This window comes from Coffea arabica, chromosome 11c, assembly GCF_036785885.1.
Source record: "Coffea arabica cultivar ET-39 chromosome 11c, Coffea Arabica ET-39 HiFi, whole genome shotgun sequence".
In the NCBI taxonomy this organism is placed as follows: domain Eukaryota; kingdom Viridiplantae; phylum Streptophyta; class Magnoliopsida; order Gentianales; family Rubiaceae; genus Coffea; species Coffea arabica.
Window position 1 is genome coordinate 37,310,554 of NC_092330.1, and position 14,094 is coordinate 37,324,647.

Below are 14,094 nucleotides of genomic sequence, written 5' to 3' on the forward strand. Positions count from 1 at the left end.
AATGTCGAAATTACCCTTATTTAAAAATTGAAACGGTTGAAGTGACCAAAATATATAAGCATAATATACATAACATATTAACCCATATGATTTTATGTTTTACCATATAACCCTCTTATGATTTAATGATTTATCATATAACCTCCTTATGGTTTTCAAAATATACTCATAACCCCCATGTGGTTAATAAATAATTTTCAACTTTACATAGGGGTATTTTAACATTTTAGGTGACTCTGTTATGGATTGCAAATTCTATTACTTTGACACTTTAATCCAAACCATAAGAGATTATGTATAGTTTTTAAAGCCATAAAGAGATTATGTACAAAAACACTAAATCCAGGGGGTAAAGTGTAATTTATCCTAAAATTAACAATAAATAAAAAAAAATGGCCCAAAACCACTACTAAATTATGACAATTCATAAATTCTAAATGAATTATTTCAACATTTTCTTTTCTATCATATAAATCTATCTAAATCCATAATAAAATGCCATTAAAAGTATCCTATCATAGTGATAAAATTATTATTACAATATCAAATAGTAGATATGGACATGACAAATTGGCACCTTTTTTCTTATAATTATACTATATAATCTTATAATTGTATAGGCAAATAAATTAAAACTCATTACAGGGCATATTTGGTATTCAATTAAAAATTTGACCATGTGAATATTATTTAAATGTTTTGTTACTAAAACTATCGAATCAAGGGAGGTGGGTGTAATTTTCCTAACCTCAGGAGAGTTTGGTACAATTGTCAAAAACCTTACGGGAGGTATCTGAAATTATCCCTATAATAAATCTAGAATAAATCTCTGAATAAAAAAAAAAGCCATTATGCATTGAACCTAGAATAAGTAACCAAAAATCTCTTCATTCAACTTGAAATGAGCTCATCGCTTCTCAATGATTACTGAGCCAAGACATCTCATCTCAATCCTATGGAACAAGCTCATCAAATTTATGTCATCAAAAGAAGAACAGATAGTAACAAGCAAATCTTGCCCTAGCCTAGGAACATTCGAGTATAACCTTACAAGCAAATCCCTTTCTATGTACCATCAATTCAAGTGGCTGAGAACCATTCTCTATTCTGCTTAACTAGCAAAACACTGGCTTGTCCTCCAGGAAACAGGCATTTTAGTGAAATTAAGCTAGGAATGTAAGTGTCGCCATGCAAAGCATACATATTCTTCGCGCTATCACAACTAACTTCAGTATACTTTTTCCCTTCCAGATTATAGGAAATCAAACCTGTCTTCCAAGATAAAATAAAGATCTCCCCATCTCCCCATACATTGGCTGGGGTAGGTAAAATGATAAAATTAAAATTATCCTCATAGAGTCCTGAAAGTAGACTGTCTCTAATTGAATAACTTTTGGACCAGGACTCGGCAACCCCATAGTTTCTCATAGTCCATATGTTGAACTCATCGGGCTTAGTAAAACAGAATATAGAGAGACAATTTCTCATGACCAACAACCTACAAATGCTACTACGCCCATCATCACAAGCTGTTATTTTGCTAATCATATCTTTTGGAGTAGAAAATGACCGAAACTTTTCCTCATCTGGATCCAATGCAATGATAAACTCATAGGTTCTTCTACCTAACGTATATGGGTCAAGCAACCAATGAATTGCTCCCTGAAACACAGGCCCGGACCTGTGATATTCCAAATGGTATTCACATTTTACATGCTTTAGGGGTCTCCATTTAACATCAACTCCAATTGTAAAAACCTCAGTAGATGCTCGAGCATTATCTTCATTTAGAAAGGAAGGATGCGTGATTCTAATGACCTTGTACTGATTCGTGGAAGGATTTAATCCAAAACCAATTCATTCGGAAAAGAAATCTCCTCTTGTGCTAGGAAGAGTAACATACTCACCATGAATAGGATTGTTTAAGGGGTCGGAAAACCACGTATGTAATAATCAACTGCTACACAAATTAGACCATTGCAAGATGCCACAAACCTAAACACCCCTTTAGGTTCTGGCATGTTTTTCTTGACCTGTAACCGGGTTAATTATTGCGGATCTCCAACCTCAAGGAGATACAGAGGACCTTTCGTTTTGCCACTTACGAATATCGCCGCAAAAGGTTGCTTGACCCTATATGCATTGTGAAAATATGAGTCACTAAGGAGTCCGGAAAAAGTCTTGCAAACACAGCGGCAATTAAGTATGGAACCAAAATACAGGTGGGAAAGTCAAGAATAGTAAATCTTGCATCTTGCATAGAAGACGAAACTTGTGTTTCTTGATTTATTCTATCGCTTTGATCTCCTTCCTTTATACTGATGCAGCAAGTTCAAAACTGTTCGGCTTTCATATTGAAGAATTCTTACAGGAGGTCTGAGAGAAATAGTGAAACAGGAAAAGCCTAATGAGCTAGATCGAACGTTCGGAAAAACCTTAAAAGGATGTATAAAACTAGGGACAATCGGATTGATGGGTTGGGTTGAGACTTGAGTATAACAGAAAATCTGCTGACCCGAACTTGACCGGTCAACCCGAAACAGGTCAGGATATCTAACCCGAATCCAAAAACTTTGAGTTGGCGGGTCGACCCGAAATGACCCGACACTTAATTTTAATTTATTAATTTACCACTGTAATTTCTAATAAAACCAATTTCACAAGACTAAGTACATAATCAAGTAATAAAATTTTAAATAAATAATCCCAAACCAAATCTAAAATAAATTAAAACACCATAAAAGTGTTTTATCACAAACCAAATATAAAATAAATTAAAACATTATAAAAGTAAAAAATAATATAATATATTATTTATCCAAATATAATAATTTCAACTTACACAAGTTAAATAAATTCATTTAGGATTAAGTGATTAATGCCTTTGGCAAAAAAGAATAACTTAGTTTAATCAGATAAAATAATTTTTATGTTTATTAAATTATGTTTAATTCGTAAACAGGTTATCGGGCCATATCGAGTCACCCACGGGTTGACCCGAATTCGACCCGTTTTCTTTTCGAGTTCATTGGGTTCAACCTAATTCTGATTCGAACCCGCGAAACTTCAACCCAAACCCATTAATTTCATGTTAGGTTCATATCGTGTTTTTAAGTCGTGTCAAAAATTGTCACCCCTATATAAAACCCTTGCGCCTCTCACCCAAAGAAAATCCCTTGCACCTACAGTGCAGTTAATTGAATCGGAAGATGTGTGTAGATTGACAAAAAAGAAATATAAAATAAAAATAAAAGACTAGCTGTCTTATAACCAAACAGTATAAGTTGCAATAGAGTTCCATATCGATGTCTATTTCCCGTAATTTAGCCGAGTTTGTTGTTATACATAATTTTATCTCCTCTCCTTTCGATATATTCCTTTGATAAAAGAAATTCTAAAAAAGTGACCATATATTTCTTTCTCATAATTGGCTACAGTACTTTGACTAATTATTCAAGTATTATGAAAATGGAAAATCCTATATGAAGTCTACATAAACAAATTAAAAGATGAACCACCTCTTTAATTCAATTAAAGATTTCTATATTGTGTCTATCGTTTAAAAGTAATTTTCAATTATTTTTTATAAATGAATTCTATAAAAAAAAAATTAGGAAGATAGTGGACATGTCAAATTCTATATTTCTTTAGTTTAATTGGTTTGTTGCCCTTAAAAATGGGATACAACGAATGTGTAGAAAAGTTTTTCATAATGAGTAATGGGTGAAGGAGATATTTATTGATTCTTTTATCAACTCCGTATAAAACACTTAATTGATGTTTGTCAAGACACACAGGAAACATAGCTCCGTGTCAATTACAGATGCTGAAATATTAGGATATGATGATAGCTTTGTCCCAAGTCCCAACTCCCAATATGATTATCATCATCATCAATTAAGATTTTTTTTCTAGCCAGTACTGACCAAGCATGCATTTCTCAATATCCATAAAAATATAAGCAACTTGTCTTGTAATATTTATATCTATATTTATTGCCTCTTGCAATTTGAAACCTTCCTCGATTTAACTCCAAATTTTTTAAATATTAACACTTAAGATTTTTCTTAATGAGTACTCACTCGACTCTCATTAGTCAAGCAGATTCTTTTTCTTTCCATCTTCTTATCTTTCTTTCTTTCTTTCTTTTCTGGGCTGGGGTGGCTGTATGGGGAAAATTGTATAATGGAGAACATTGTATTGTATAATGGACCCTAGTAAGCACTCGTTAAGATAGGATTCAGATAATAATTTTTGTGAGAAGTGAAGTTACACTAATTATTCAAATGCAATGGAGATAAAAATATGAGTGTAAATTGGTAAATATGAAGTTACCAAGTGTAAATTGGTAAGTATTTAAATGTAATGGAGGTAATAAATATAAGTGTGAGTATTGAAATGATAAATGAGTTTAACTAATTAAAGGGTGCTCACTTAAAAGTGTTAAATTTTTTGTACCCGTTAGTTAAACTAACGGGTGCACCCGATCGATCAAATCCATTCATATGGTAAGTTAAATATAATTTAGGTATACACAAGTACTCATTATACACCCGTATAAAAATGCACGATAATTCAAATATAATAGAGGTGTCTTACTATATATAAAGCCGGAGGGAAGGGTTGATGAAAATAAAATGTGTCATTTAATGTATTACCAAATATATCCTTTTTCCTAAAGATAACTGCATCACTTAGCTACCTACTCCTCTGCAACCACTCCACATACTTATAATCATTGAATTAACTACCACTCCCCCAAAATAAACCATCGCTTTCCTAAGATATTAAAACATTTCTTTGGTACAGTTGAATTCTTTTAAACTAATACTTTTACATAAAATTAATTTTATTATTTTAATATCTTTTTATTAGTTGCACGCATATATATATTTCGCTTACTATGCAGTATATCATTGTCCTTAACAACCCCCCCCCCCCCCTTCCACAGCAAAAAAAAAAAGGAGTTTGTGATTGTAGTTCCATTACATTACTTCACTATGCTGCAGTCCAATCAATATTCACCAGATTTAACACATATGCGCAGTCCATGCAATTTACAAATGGTCATCAACCGCTCTAAAAAATGACGTATACAATATTCTCAATGACCCTTATCTTCTTCTTCTTCTTTTTTTTTTTTTTTTCCCATGCTTGTATTGGTAAGGAGGAATCTGTGGAAAAGTACCTTTGGTTTATGGGTGATAATCCAATCAATAATCACCAGATGCTCGTATTTCCATTCCACTTACCAATCATCACACTAAGAACCCAATTAATATTCACCAGATTTAACACACATGCAAAAGTCTGCACAATTTACAAAGGGTCATCAACCACTTTGAAAAATGATACATGCAATACTCTCAATTACCCTTATCTTCTTTTTCCATGCTAGCATGCATTGCTAACGAAGAATTTGTGGAAAAATACCTTTGGTTATGGGTAATAATCCATATAGACCATTTGATAGCATCAATTGTGGATCCTACAAAAATTGGTTCATTCGAGACCAACTATTTTTGTGGGCGACGTTCAACATAGACTTGATCAATAACGAAAAAAATTCCTTGTAAAGTATGCATGCTTCATAAGTAGTACTTCTTCTTTTTCTTGTTCCTTGACCTTCTTCTTCTTTCTTTGGCCATGCTGACAGCTCCGTAGGGCCACTGGCCATGACCGTTTATCCAATATGCTTCAGATATGTCTTTGTTTTTTTTTTGTTTTGGGAAAATTGCAAATTGGTCCCTCACATTTTCAGGAGAAGCTTCTTTAGTTTCCCACATTTAAAATTAGTCAAAATAGTCCCTTAGATATAAAAATTTTGCGCTTTTGGTTCCAAAACTCATTTTTTTCTCAGTTTTTCAGCCAAAAAAACCATGCCTACCTCATGTGTCCGTAGTTTTAGAGCCAAAATTCATTTCCATTCACCCACAAAAAAAGAAAACACGCGACCTCCATTTTCCTTCAATTTTTGTCCACCAAACTCTTGACACATGTAATATCTCTTACTCATGTAATTTGAGATCCTCATTTTTGTCGACCAACTATGGAAGCTTTTACTCAAAAGGGTGATTTTGGCTTAGTGAATATCGCCTATTCTAGTGTTTATCAGTGGTGATATACAATTGATTTTATGCACAAATGTAGACCTTTATAGTGAATCTTTTTCTATTAATTTTTTCTCTCATATTCTTAATAATTAATTTGTTACATCTACAACCGAAACAAAAATTGAGTGTTCCATTTTGCTTTAGCAATGATAGGCACATCTAGGACCAAAGAGGCAAAATTTTTATATTTGAGGAACTATTTTAGCTGATTTTGAATGTGAGGGACTAAATTTTTTTTTTAAAAAATCAGGGACTAAATTGATAACTTTCTCTTATATTTTTAGTATCAAAACGCTGATAAAAAAATCAATAGGGTGACTTGAAAAATTAACATATTCAATTTGACCAAAAGAGTCAAAGTCATCTAAAACAAGGTGCAAATGAACAATCAACATAAGTATAATTTGGGCATATGAACACAATAAAGCTTTTTTTGGTTTAATGAACACAATAAAGCTGCGAACCACAGTAGTTCCACTGCCCAAAATTTGCTTTTATCAGATTCTTAATAGAATGGCCAGTGCCCATGTTCCATCAGCGGGCGGCAAAGCGAGAGGGTTTTCCTTTTCGTGTCTCTATTGGTTGTTGCCAACGGCAAAATAGATTGAGTCAAGAAGCCACAATCAGGGAAGGCTATTGGATTCTGATATACTTGATAAACCATTAGGTTTGAAGGCTTATTTTTTTTTTTTACTTCTAGAACTTTCTGTTCTCTAGGGATGAAAGATGGGATACAAGAAATTAGTAATTTAAGCCTAAAACAATAGTAAAAAAGATTCTTATTTCTTGCGTTTGATTATTGATTAAAAACATATTTCTTGTTGCTTTAGCCTTCAAAAATTATTCAAAGACCATATGTAGGAGGCCTAGAAGAGGGAAGGAAGAACAATTCAATCCCAAAACATGGTTTTGTCTAGTACTTTCCTCGGCAAGGACTTGAAAATTCAGCTGCCAAACCTTCCAAACTTCAGACAGCCAAAGACCAGTAGCATCCCAATATAGTTTCAAATCGATGGGAACTTGCCAAACACAAGAGAAAATCTTTACAAATAATTCATTGAATCTAGCTGACAAAAATTATACAAATCAAACCTTGATTACCAATAAATCTATTTTTGGCTCAACATCCAATTGGGTAATTAACGTAATAGTCCACACGGAAGAAAAAGAACACGAGTGGTGTTTTTGACCATTGACTTGGATCCATTCTGTAGTTTGACTGAATTGAAAAAATATATATATAAATATATATATATAAACCTTATTAATAACAAGTCAAGTTTTCAGACTAATGTAGGGGAAAAATGGTGCATTACCATCATCTTCTTCCAATCTTTCTAGCAATTTTCTTTCCTTTTATTTCAACAATTTTCTCCGACTTAGCCGCCGATAGAGCCGCCCTTCTCCGCCTTAGGTCCTCCACCCGTGGGCGGACACTAAGGTGGAACGCCACTAGTCCTAGTCCATGCAGATGGGAAGGTGTTACATGCAACACCGCTATCAACCGTGTCGTCTCCCTTCGCCTCCCCGGGGGTGGTCTTGTCGGTCGGATACCGGAGAATACTATTGGAAGCTTGACTGAGCTACGGAACCTCAGTCTCCGCCGTAACGCCCTGTCAGGGCCAATCCCTTCTGACTTGGGCTCATGTACAGAGTTGCAGTATCTTTATTTGCAGGAAAACCGATTTTCAGGTGATATTCCAGATGGCTTATTCGGATTGACCAATCTTTCACGTATAAATCTTGCTAGGAACAACTTTTCTGGCGATATTTCGGCGAATTTCAACAGTTTGACCAATTTAAGGGCTTTGAACTTGGAAAATAACCGATTCAGTGGCTCACTTCCTGAGTTAAATAGCTTATCTAATCTAAGGGATGTTAATGTTTCATTCAATAACTTAAGTGGTCCAATTCCTTCTCGTTTAAAGGGATTTTCTTCCGGATCTTTTTTGGGGACTTTGCTGTGTGATGGACCTTTGCCGTCATGTCCTAATCATGGAGGAAGCAAACTGTCTGGTGGTGCCATAGCTGGGATAGTTGTTGGATCAGTTTTCGGGTTGTTTTTGGCTCTGTTAATTATCTTTATTTTATGGAGAAAATGCAGAAACAGAGAAGTCTCCGGGCAGAATGAGCGGTCACCAATACCACCTTCACCAGTGAAGCCACCAGAATATGATTTTACAAGTCCTAGGCCTTATATACCCAGAGAAGATCACGGGTCGAGTAACGGGTTCTCGGGTCGGATCGTGGTGAATGAGATTCCGGGAAGGGCAACTCGGAATGTTGAGAATGGTGACGGTGGATTGGTCTTTGTTGGGGATAGTGCTCAAATGTTCAGCTTGGATGAATTGTTGAGAGCTTCAGCTGAGGTTTTGGGAAAGGGGATTGTTGGGACTACTTACAAGGCATATGTGGAGACGGGTGATGAAGTGGTTGTGAAAAGGGTGAAAAATGTTTGTGTTTCAGAAAAGGAGTATACAGATAGAATTGAAGTATTAGGGGCTATGGAACATGAGAATTTGGTGCCTGTTAGAGGATACTTTTATGGCAAAGAGGAGAAGCTTATTATATTTGAGTCCATGCCAATGGGAAGCTTGCATTCTATTTTACATGGTAAGCCTTTCAATCTGTATTTTCTGCTTTCAGTATATATCTTTTCTCTCTATTGGTATTTTAGTCCTTTCAATTCTTCAGCTAAAGTTAGCCATTAATTGCTGACAATCTTGTTTTTACACTAGTTGATAGCTGGACTTAGTTTAATAAGCACCTCCACTCTTCTTTGCCTGTCATTTGGTGTTTTTCCTTATGAACTCTTGGTGATTTTCTGCATTTATTGATTGTCAAAGCATAGGAATGATGCACTTATGTCCTGTCTTGTCTTCCTAAAGTTCCAGTTTTGTTTCTGCAAGCTGAATTTTACATATAATCTGCAGCATTTAGTTGTTCACTCTGTTTACTTTGTTCTGTGGTAGGATGCTTGTTTGGAGGTCCGATAATTATAGCATATCTACTGATCTTAATGTTAACCTAGTTTTCTAACCAAAAAATTTCAGACTCGGGTCTGGTTTTATCATACATTGGAAAAAGGTAAGACATGATAATTCAAATTTCTCTACCAATTCACTCTTGAGGGTTCAATTGTTGTCCTAGATTACATATCTGAATTTAAAAGAATACAATTCTAAAAAGCAGGTAGGCATACCGGCAAAACATCAAAAGATGTCATTTTAATGCAGATATCTATGGACATTCTTCGGCCAGACTGAATGACTTGGTTTCTTTCTCAATTCTCACCTTATAATTCTTGCTTTTCTGCAGAAAATAGAGGGTCAGACAGAGCAGCCTTGACTTGGGTGATTAGGTGTAGAATTGCATTTGGCACTGCCAGTGGTATAGAGTATCTTCATTCCCTCGGATCGAGCAGTAGCCATGGAAACATCAAGTCATCCAACATCTTCCTCAAGCAGTACTACGATGCCTGCGTTTCTGAGTATTGCATAACAAGATTGGTTTCCCCCATTCCTACTTCAGACCTGATTGGTTACAAAGCACCTGAGGTGGTTGATTCCCGCAAGGTCTCCCAGAAGGCTGATGTCTATAGTTTTGGTGTCTTACTTTTGGAATTATTAACTGGTAAACAACCTAGAAACGCCCTTCAGGAAGAAGGAATCGACCTCCCCAGATGGGTGAAATCAGTAGTTAAGGAAAGGTGGTCTATTGAAGTCTTTGATCCTGAGCTCCTCAGGCATCAGAACTTTGAAGAGCAAATGGTTCAGCTGTTAAATCTTGCGATTTCTTGCACTTCTCAGCACCCTGATAGGCGACCATCCATGCATGAAATTACTATGCAGATCAAAAATATTTCTGGACTTCCAGTTTCAGACTGAATTTATCATTAAGAATGTGGGATAGTCATCTTTTTCAGATTTTTTTTTCAATATTGCAGGGTGAAGGAGTCATGAGGCTCATCTAGATTTAGAAGTTACCATCTGCAATTAGCTTTTCTAGGCTTATTAATTTCTTTCTCCTATTCTTTAGGCAAATTCTTCATTTCCAGAGCATTCTTGAACCATCTGACCTCTTTGAAGATAAATCTAAGGCCTATTCCTCTTCACTGTTCTCCATTCTATGGATTTTCTTGTCGCTAGTTAGGGAACTTAATCTTGTTGTGTACATCCTTCCTGTTTTTCTGTATGGCCCTTGACGTCCAAAGCAGTCCAGGGAGATGGTGAGTTTCTCATAGATGTAAAAACCTCATTCAATTTTATTTTCTGTTCGAATTGCAGTATTATCATAGTTGCAGTTGCAGTATCATCATTGTTGCAAAGTATCCTTGTCTCTCCCTCTGCTTGTATGTGTATAAAAGACCCTTATTTTTTGTGAACTCAATAATCAGTTGCTTCTCTTTTTATTGGTAATAACTCCTTAATCAGATACATGTCTCCTGATTACTGGATTGGACAACATCTCCTGTCTGTTCTTTCTGATTGTTAAGTCCTTTTTCTTTGTCTCTTTCTCTGCTTTTTCTCTTCTTTCTAGAACTTTGCTACTTCCTTCTTCACTTGCTTTCACTTGATTTATGTTGCTCATCACTTAACCTTTTCATTGTCTTTGTGAATATCCTGTCATTCTCAACATGAAACTTTTCTACTACAGCATGCATAAATTAAATGGCAGAAATGCAGGGAATCTGTCTCCTCTTTTGCAGAAAATGGACATTGTTTGATTAAAATATAAGTATTTAAGTCCAGGGATGAGGCGGTGTTGCTTTTGATGTTAGCAAGAACTGTTCTTTCTTTCTTTTTTTTTCAACTAAATATTTTTCTTCCCTTAGGAAATAAAAAGATAAATCAACAAATTGTTGTCAGCATGGGTTATGAGACAACCATGGGCCCAATGTTTGGATACATTAGAGTGGTTCTATTGGACAAGAGTTGGCCCAAAAGTTTGATAGCTTCAGGTTCATTTACTTACAGTCCAAAGAACACGCTTCTATGCAAACGCTTGGCATAACTAATCAGAACCCAAATCCAATTTAATTTATATTTCAAACAGAAGATAAAGGAGTTGACCTCTACTCTTATACCTTAGTTGTTGGGTGTTTAACACATAATCAGAAGTTATTGAGTGAAATTCACGCCTAATAAAATACAAATTTTCTCATATTTTCCCAATGAAAATATTTAATGCTATCATTCTCTGGAATTTCTCTACAATTGCTGTCACAATCCCTGTGTGACACCTTCTTTCTTTAATGTGTTGAAAGTACTATCAGTACCAAACATTTTTCATACAAAACTGACAAAAAAAAAGTTCCATTTGATCATTTTCATATGCTCTCATAATACATATAATCCAAATTCTTACATATTCTTGCAGAAGCTGTTGAGTAATATCACCAGCTAAAATTTGTTTGGTTTCATTAATGGCAAGAAGGGCTGCTGACAAATTGGTTTTCTTGGGAGATGGTGTTGCAGAATATGAGTTAGGAGACTTGTTACATTCTAATGCTCAGGTGTTGGGAAGGTGGATTTTGGGACAACTTACAAGACCAAATTGGAGCTGAAGGGTATAAAGAAAACTGTGGCTGTGAAGAGGTTGAAGTTTGATAAATTACCTGAATTGAAATTTAGAGACAAGATTGAAGAGTTAGGAAAGATGGCTCGTGAAAATCTGCTTTCTGTCAGGGCTTATTCCTGTGCAGACAATGAAAGACTTCTTATCTATGATTATGTGTTTATGGGAAGCTTGGCTTCTTTCCTGCATGGTAACCCTTTTAAATCTGGTGCAACATTCCATTAATGCAGAATTTTCTTTTCGCTGTGCTTTGCTTGCTCTATCTTTTGCCTTTTTTGGCTTGCCGAAGTCAAATGCATAATTGTCCTTGGACTAGATGAATCTATCTTTAATAAATTCTACACGATGTTTATAAGTAGCACTGCTGATATTGTTACAGTGGCTGCTCTGTTCAACATGGTTTTGATTTCCTTTGGTCTATCTCTGGTGTTTTTGATTTATTCCATGCATTTGACTGAGAAGAAGGCTTTAGAAATATGTGCTTTTCGTGGCCTATGTTTTCAATTGATGTCTGCATCTTCTTAATTAAGCTGATGGCGGTCAAATTTGACAGGAAGAGGTAGATGAATGTTCAAACGGAATTTATTTTGTCATTATGAAGTGAAAAGTCAACTGGAACGTCCCGTATGATGAGCATGCTACATGGAAATTTAATTTACTTTGAATTAGTCCGGTGAAGTGAAAAGTCAACTGGAACGTCCTGTATGATGAGCATGCTACATGGAAATTTAATTTACTTTGAATTAGTCCGGCTCCCAATTTTGGCAATTAAAACATCTATGACATAAAACATGAATTTGAAGCTTGAAATTGTCTAATAGGTGTGTCCTCCAAAAACCACTTGGGAAAAATGCATTCCCTAGATGCGTTTTTCACCATTTGGGAAGAGACTCAAAAACCACCACCCTTTGGGAAGTTAGTTTAAAAACTCCCACTTTTTGGGAATTTACTCTCCAAAAACAAGATTTTGATGAAATGAGATCCAACATGTAAAAGCAAGATTAAAAATGAAGAATATCCATATTTTTTTTATGCTATTTCTGACCAATTGTGATTTTCATTAAAGAAGTTCAATATGATTCACTGTGATAATCATATTGTGAAATGAGGACTGCAGAAGCAATTCCTACTTTTCATTGACTTCAGACAACATAGACTTCCATTGCCATGAGTATACTAATTAACAAGGCAAAAAGTCTTTGGAAATTAAACTACTTTAATGCCATGTTTGTGATCATTTAAGGGTTATGGCACTGTGAAGCCTAATGACATTTTTTTCCTCTAATTTAGTTGACATCAGAAGCGTTAGACAAAAGCATATGTTATGCAAGTTCTTTCTGTTGCTTTTGTTCAGATACACTATCTGATTATGTAAGGGATGCATTTTTATATGCTTTCTGTTATGCTTCTCAGGAACTGGAGTTGCAGCTAAGACTCCCCTTAATTGGGAAGAAAGATGTACCATTGCTTATGGGGTTGCTCATGCATTTGCCTACATTCATGCGCGAGGATCTAATGTGTGTCATGGAAACTTAAGGTCCTCCAATGTTATGTTAACAGATTCTTTTGATGCCCGGTTTCTGACTTTTGCATAGATGAAATTATTCCCCCTAGCTGCAAAGCAAATCTGATAGAATGTTACCGTGCATCAGAGGTGATTAGCTTTGGCCTCCATGAAGTTTCTCAAAAGTCTGATGTGCGCAGCTTTGGAGTCCTACTGTTGGAGTTGCTCGCAGGCAAGGATCCTTTAGGTGTCCTTCCTCAAGGTTTAGACTTACCTAATTGGGTAAGGTCAATGTTTCTGGAAAAACCCATTAAGGATGTGTTTGATGCTTTGTTACAAGAATATGATTGCTTTGGGGAACAAATGGTTCAACTGTTACAACTTGCAGATTGCTGCACTTTCGAAGATCCTAGTAAAAGGGCTTCAATGCCTGCGGTTGCTAATCAAATTAAACACGTCTCTAGATTTGAATAAGGTCAGAGCAATCAATTATGGCCGCCATCTGATATGTTCTGCAATTTCTGTTGCAATTACAAATAAATCAAAATCGAACTGATTCAGAATTTAAGAATTTTTCGCCATACAATCCAAAAGTAAAAAGAAAATCTTCAATTCATGATGATTGATGATCGGTAAATGCATTTATCGTTGTTTCCCTTATCTAGAATCTTACACTACCATATATTTCTAGAGAAAGGTCTGTTCAGTACAGAAAGGCCCATTATGTTGTTTAAGCATAGTGAACTGTTCACCAAATGCAATTGCAATGATCTTATCTGTTTCTGAAACCCGATCAGCCAATACAATCGTTGGATTTTCAACTATGCACAAAACCATATAACTCCTGGCAACTTTCTGAGAGTTGTAATAATCAACTCACCTATTGTCAACAGACTCAAC

General features: G+C 35.3%; 2 protein-coding genes across 2 annotated transcripts; both read left to right on the forward strand.

Annotated features, from left to right (window-relative positions):
- The first annotated feature begins 7,395 nt into the window (after window positions 1–7,395).
- On the forward strand, window positions 7,396–10,427 carry LOC113715751 (probable inactive receptor kinase At1g48480). Its single transcript, XM_027240041.2, has 2 exons — window positions 7,396–8,726; window positions 9,432–10,427. Exons 1-2 carry the CDS (start codon window positions 7,418–7,420, stop codon window positions 9,998–10,000), a joined length of 1,878 nt encoding a protein of 625 aa, XP_027095842.1. The 5' UTR covers window positions 7,396–7,417; the 3' UTR covers window positions 10,001–10,427.
- A 555-nt stretch (window positions 10,428–10,982) lies between these two features.
- On the forward strand, window positions 10,983–13,668 carry LOC113716177 (probable inactive receptor kinase At5g16590). The gene is made up of 4 exons (XM_027240469.1): window positions 10,983–11,073; window positions 11,629–11,880; window positions 13,045–13,207; window positions 13,305–13,668. The coding sequence occupies exons 1-4, from the start codon at window positions 10,983–10,985 to the stop codon at window positions 13,666–13,668; spliced, it is 870 nt and encodes a 289-aa protein (XP_027096270.1).
- The last annotated feature ends 426 nt before the right edge of the window (window positions 13,669–14,094 follow it).

Bases quoted from the DNA above. Each gene is read 5' to 3' on its own strand.
- LOC113715751 (XM_027240041.2), top strand. From the start codon at position 7,418: ATGGTGCATTACCATCATCTTCTTCCAATCTTTCTAGCAATTTTCTTT. The intron at 8,727-9,431 runs GTAAGCCTTTCA...GCTTTTCTGCAG, and splicing joins CTTGCATTCTATTTTACATG to AAAATAGAGGGTCAGACAGA.
- LOC113716177 (XM_027240469.1), top strand. From the start codon at position 10,983: ATGGGTTATGAGACAACCATGGGCCCAATGTTTGGATACATTAGAGTG. The intron at 11,881-13,044 runs GTAACCCTTTTA...GCTTTTGTTCAG, and splicing joins CTTGGCTTCTTTCCTGCATG to ATACACTATCTGATTATGTA. The intron at 13,208-13,304 runs GTGTGTCATGGA...TATTCCCCCTAG, and splicing joins TTCATGCGCGAGGATCTAAT to CTGCAAAGCAAATCTGATAG.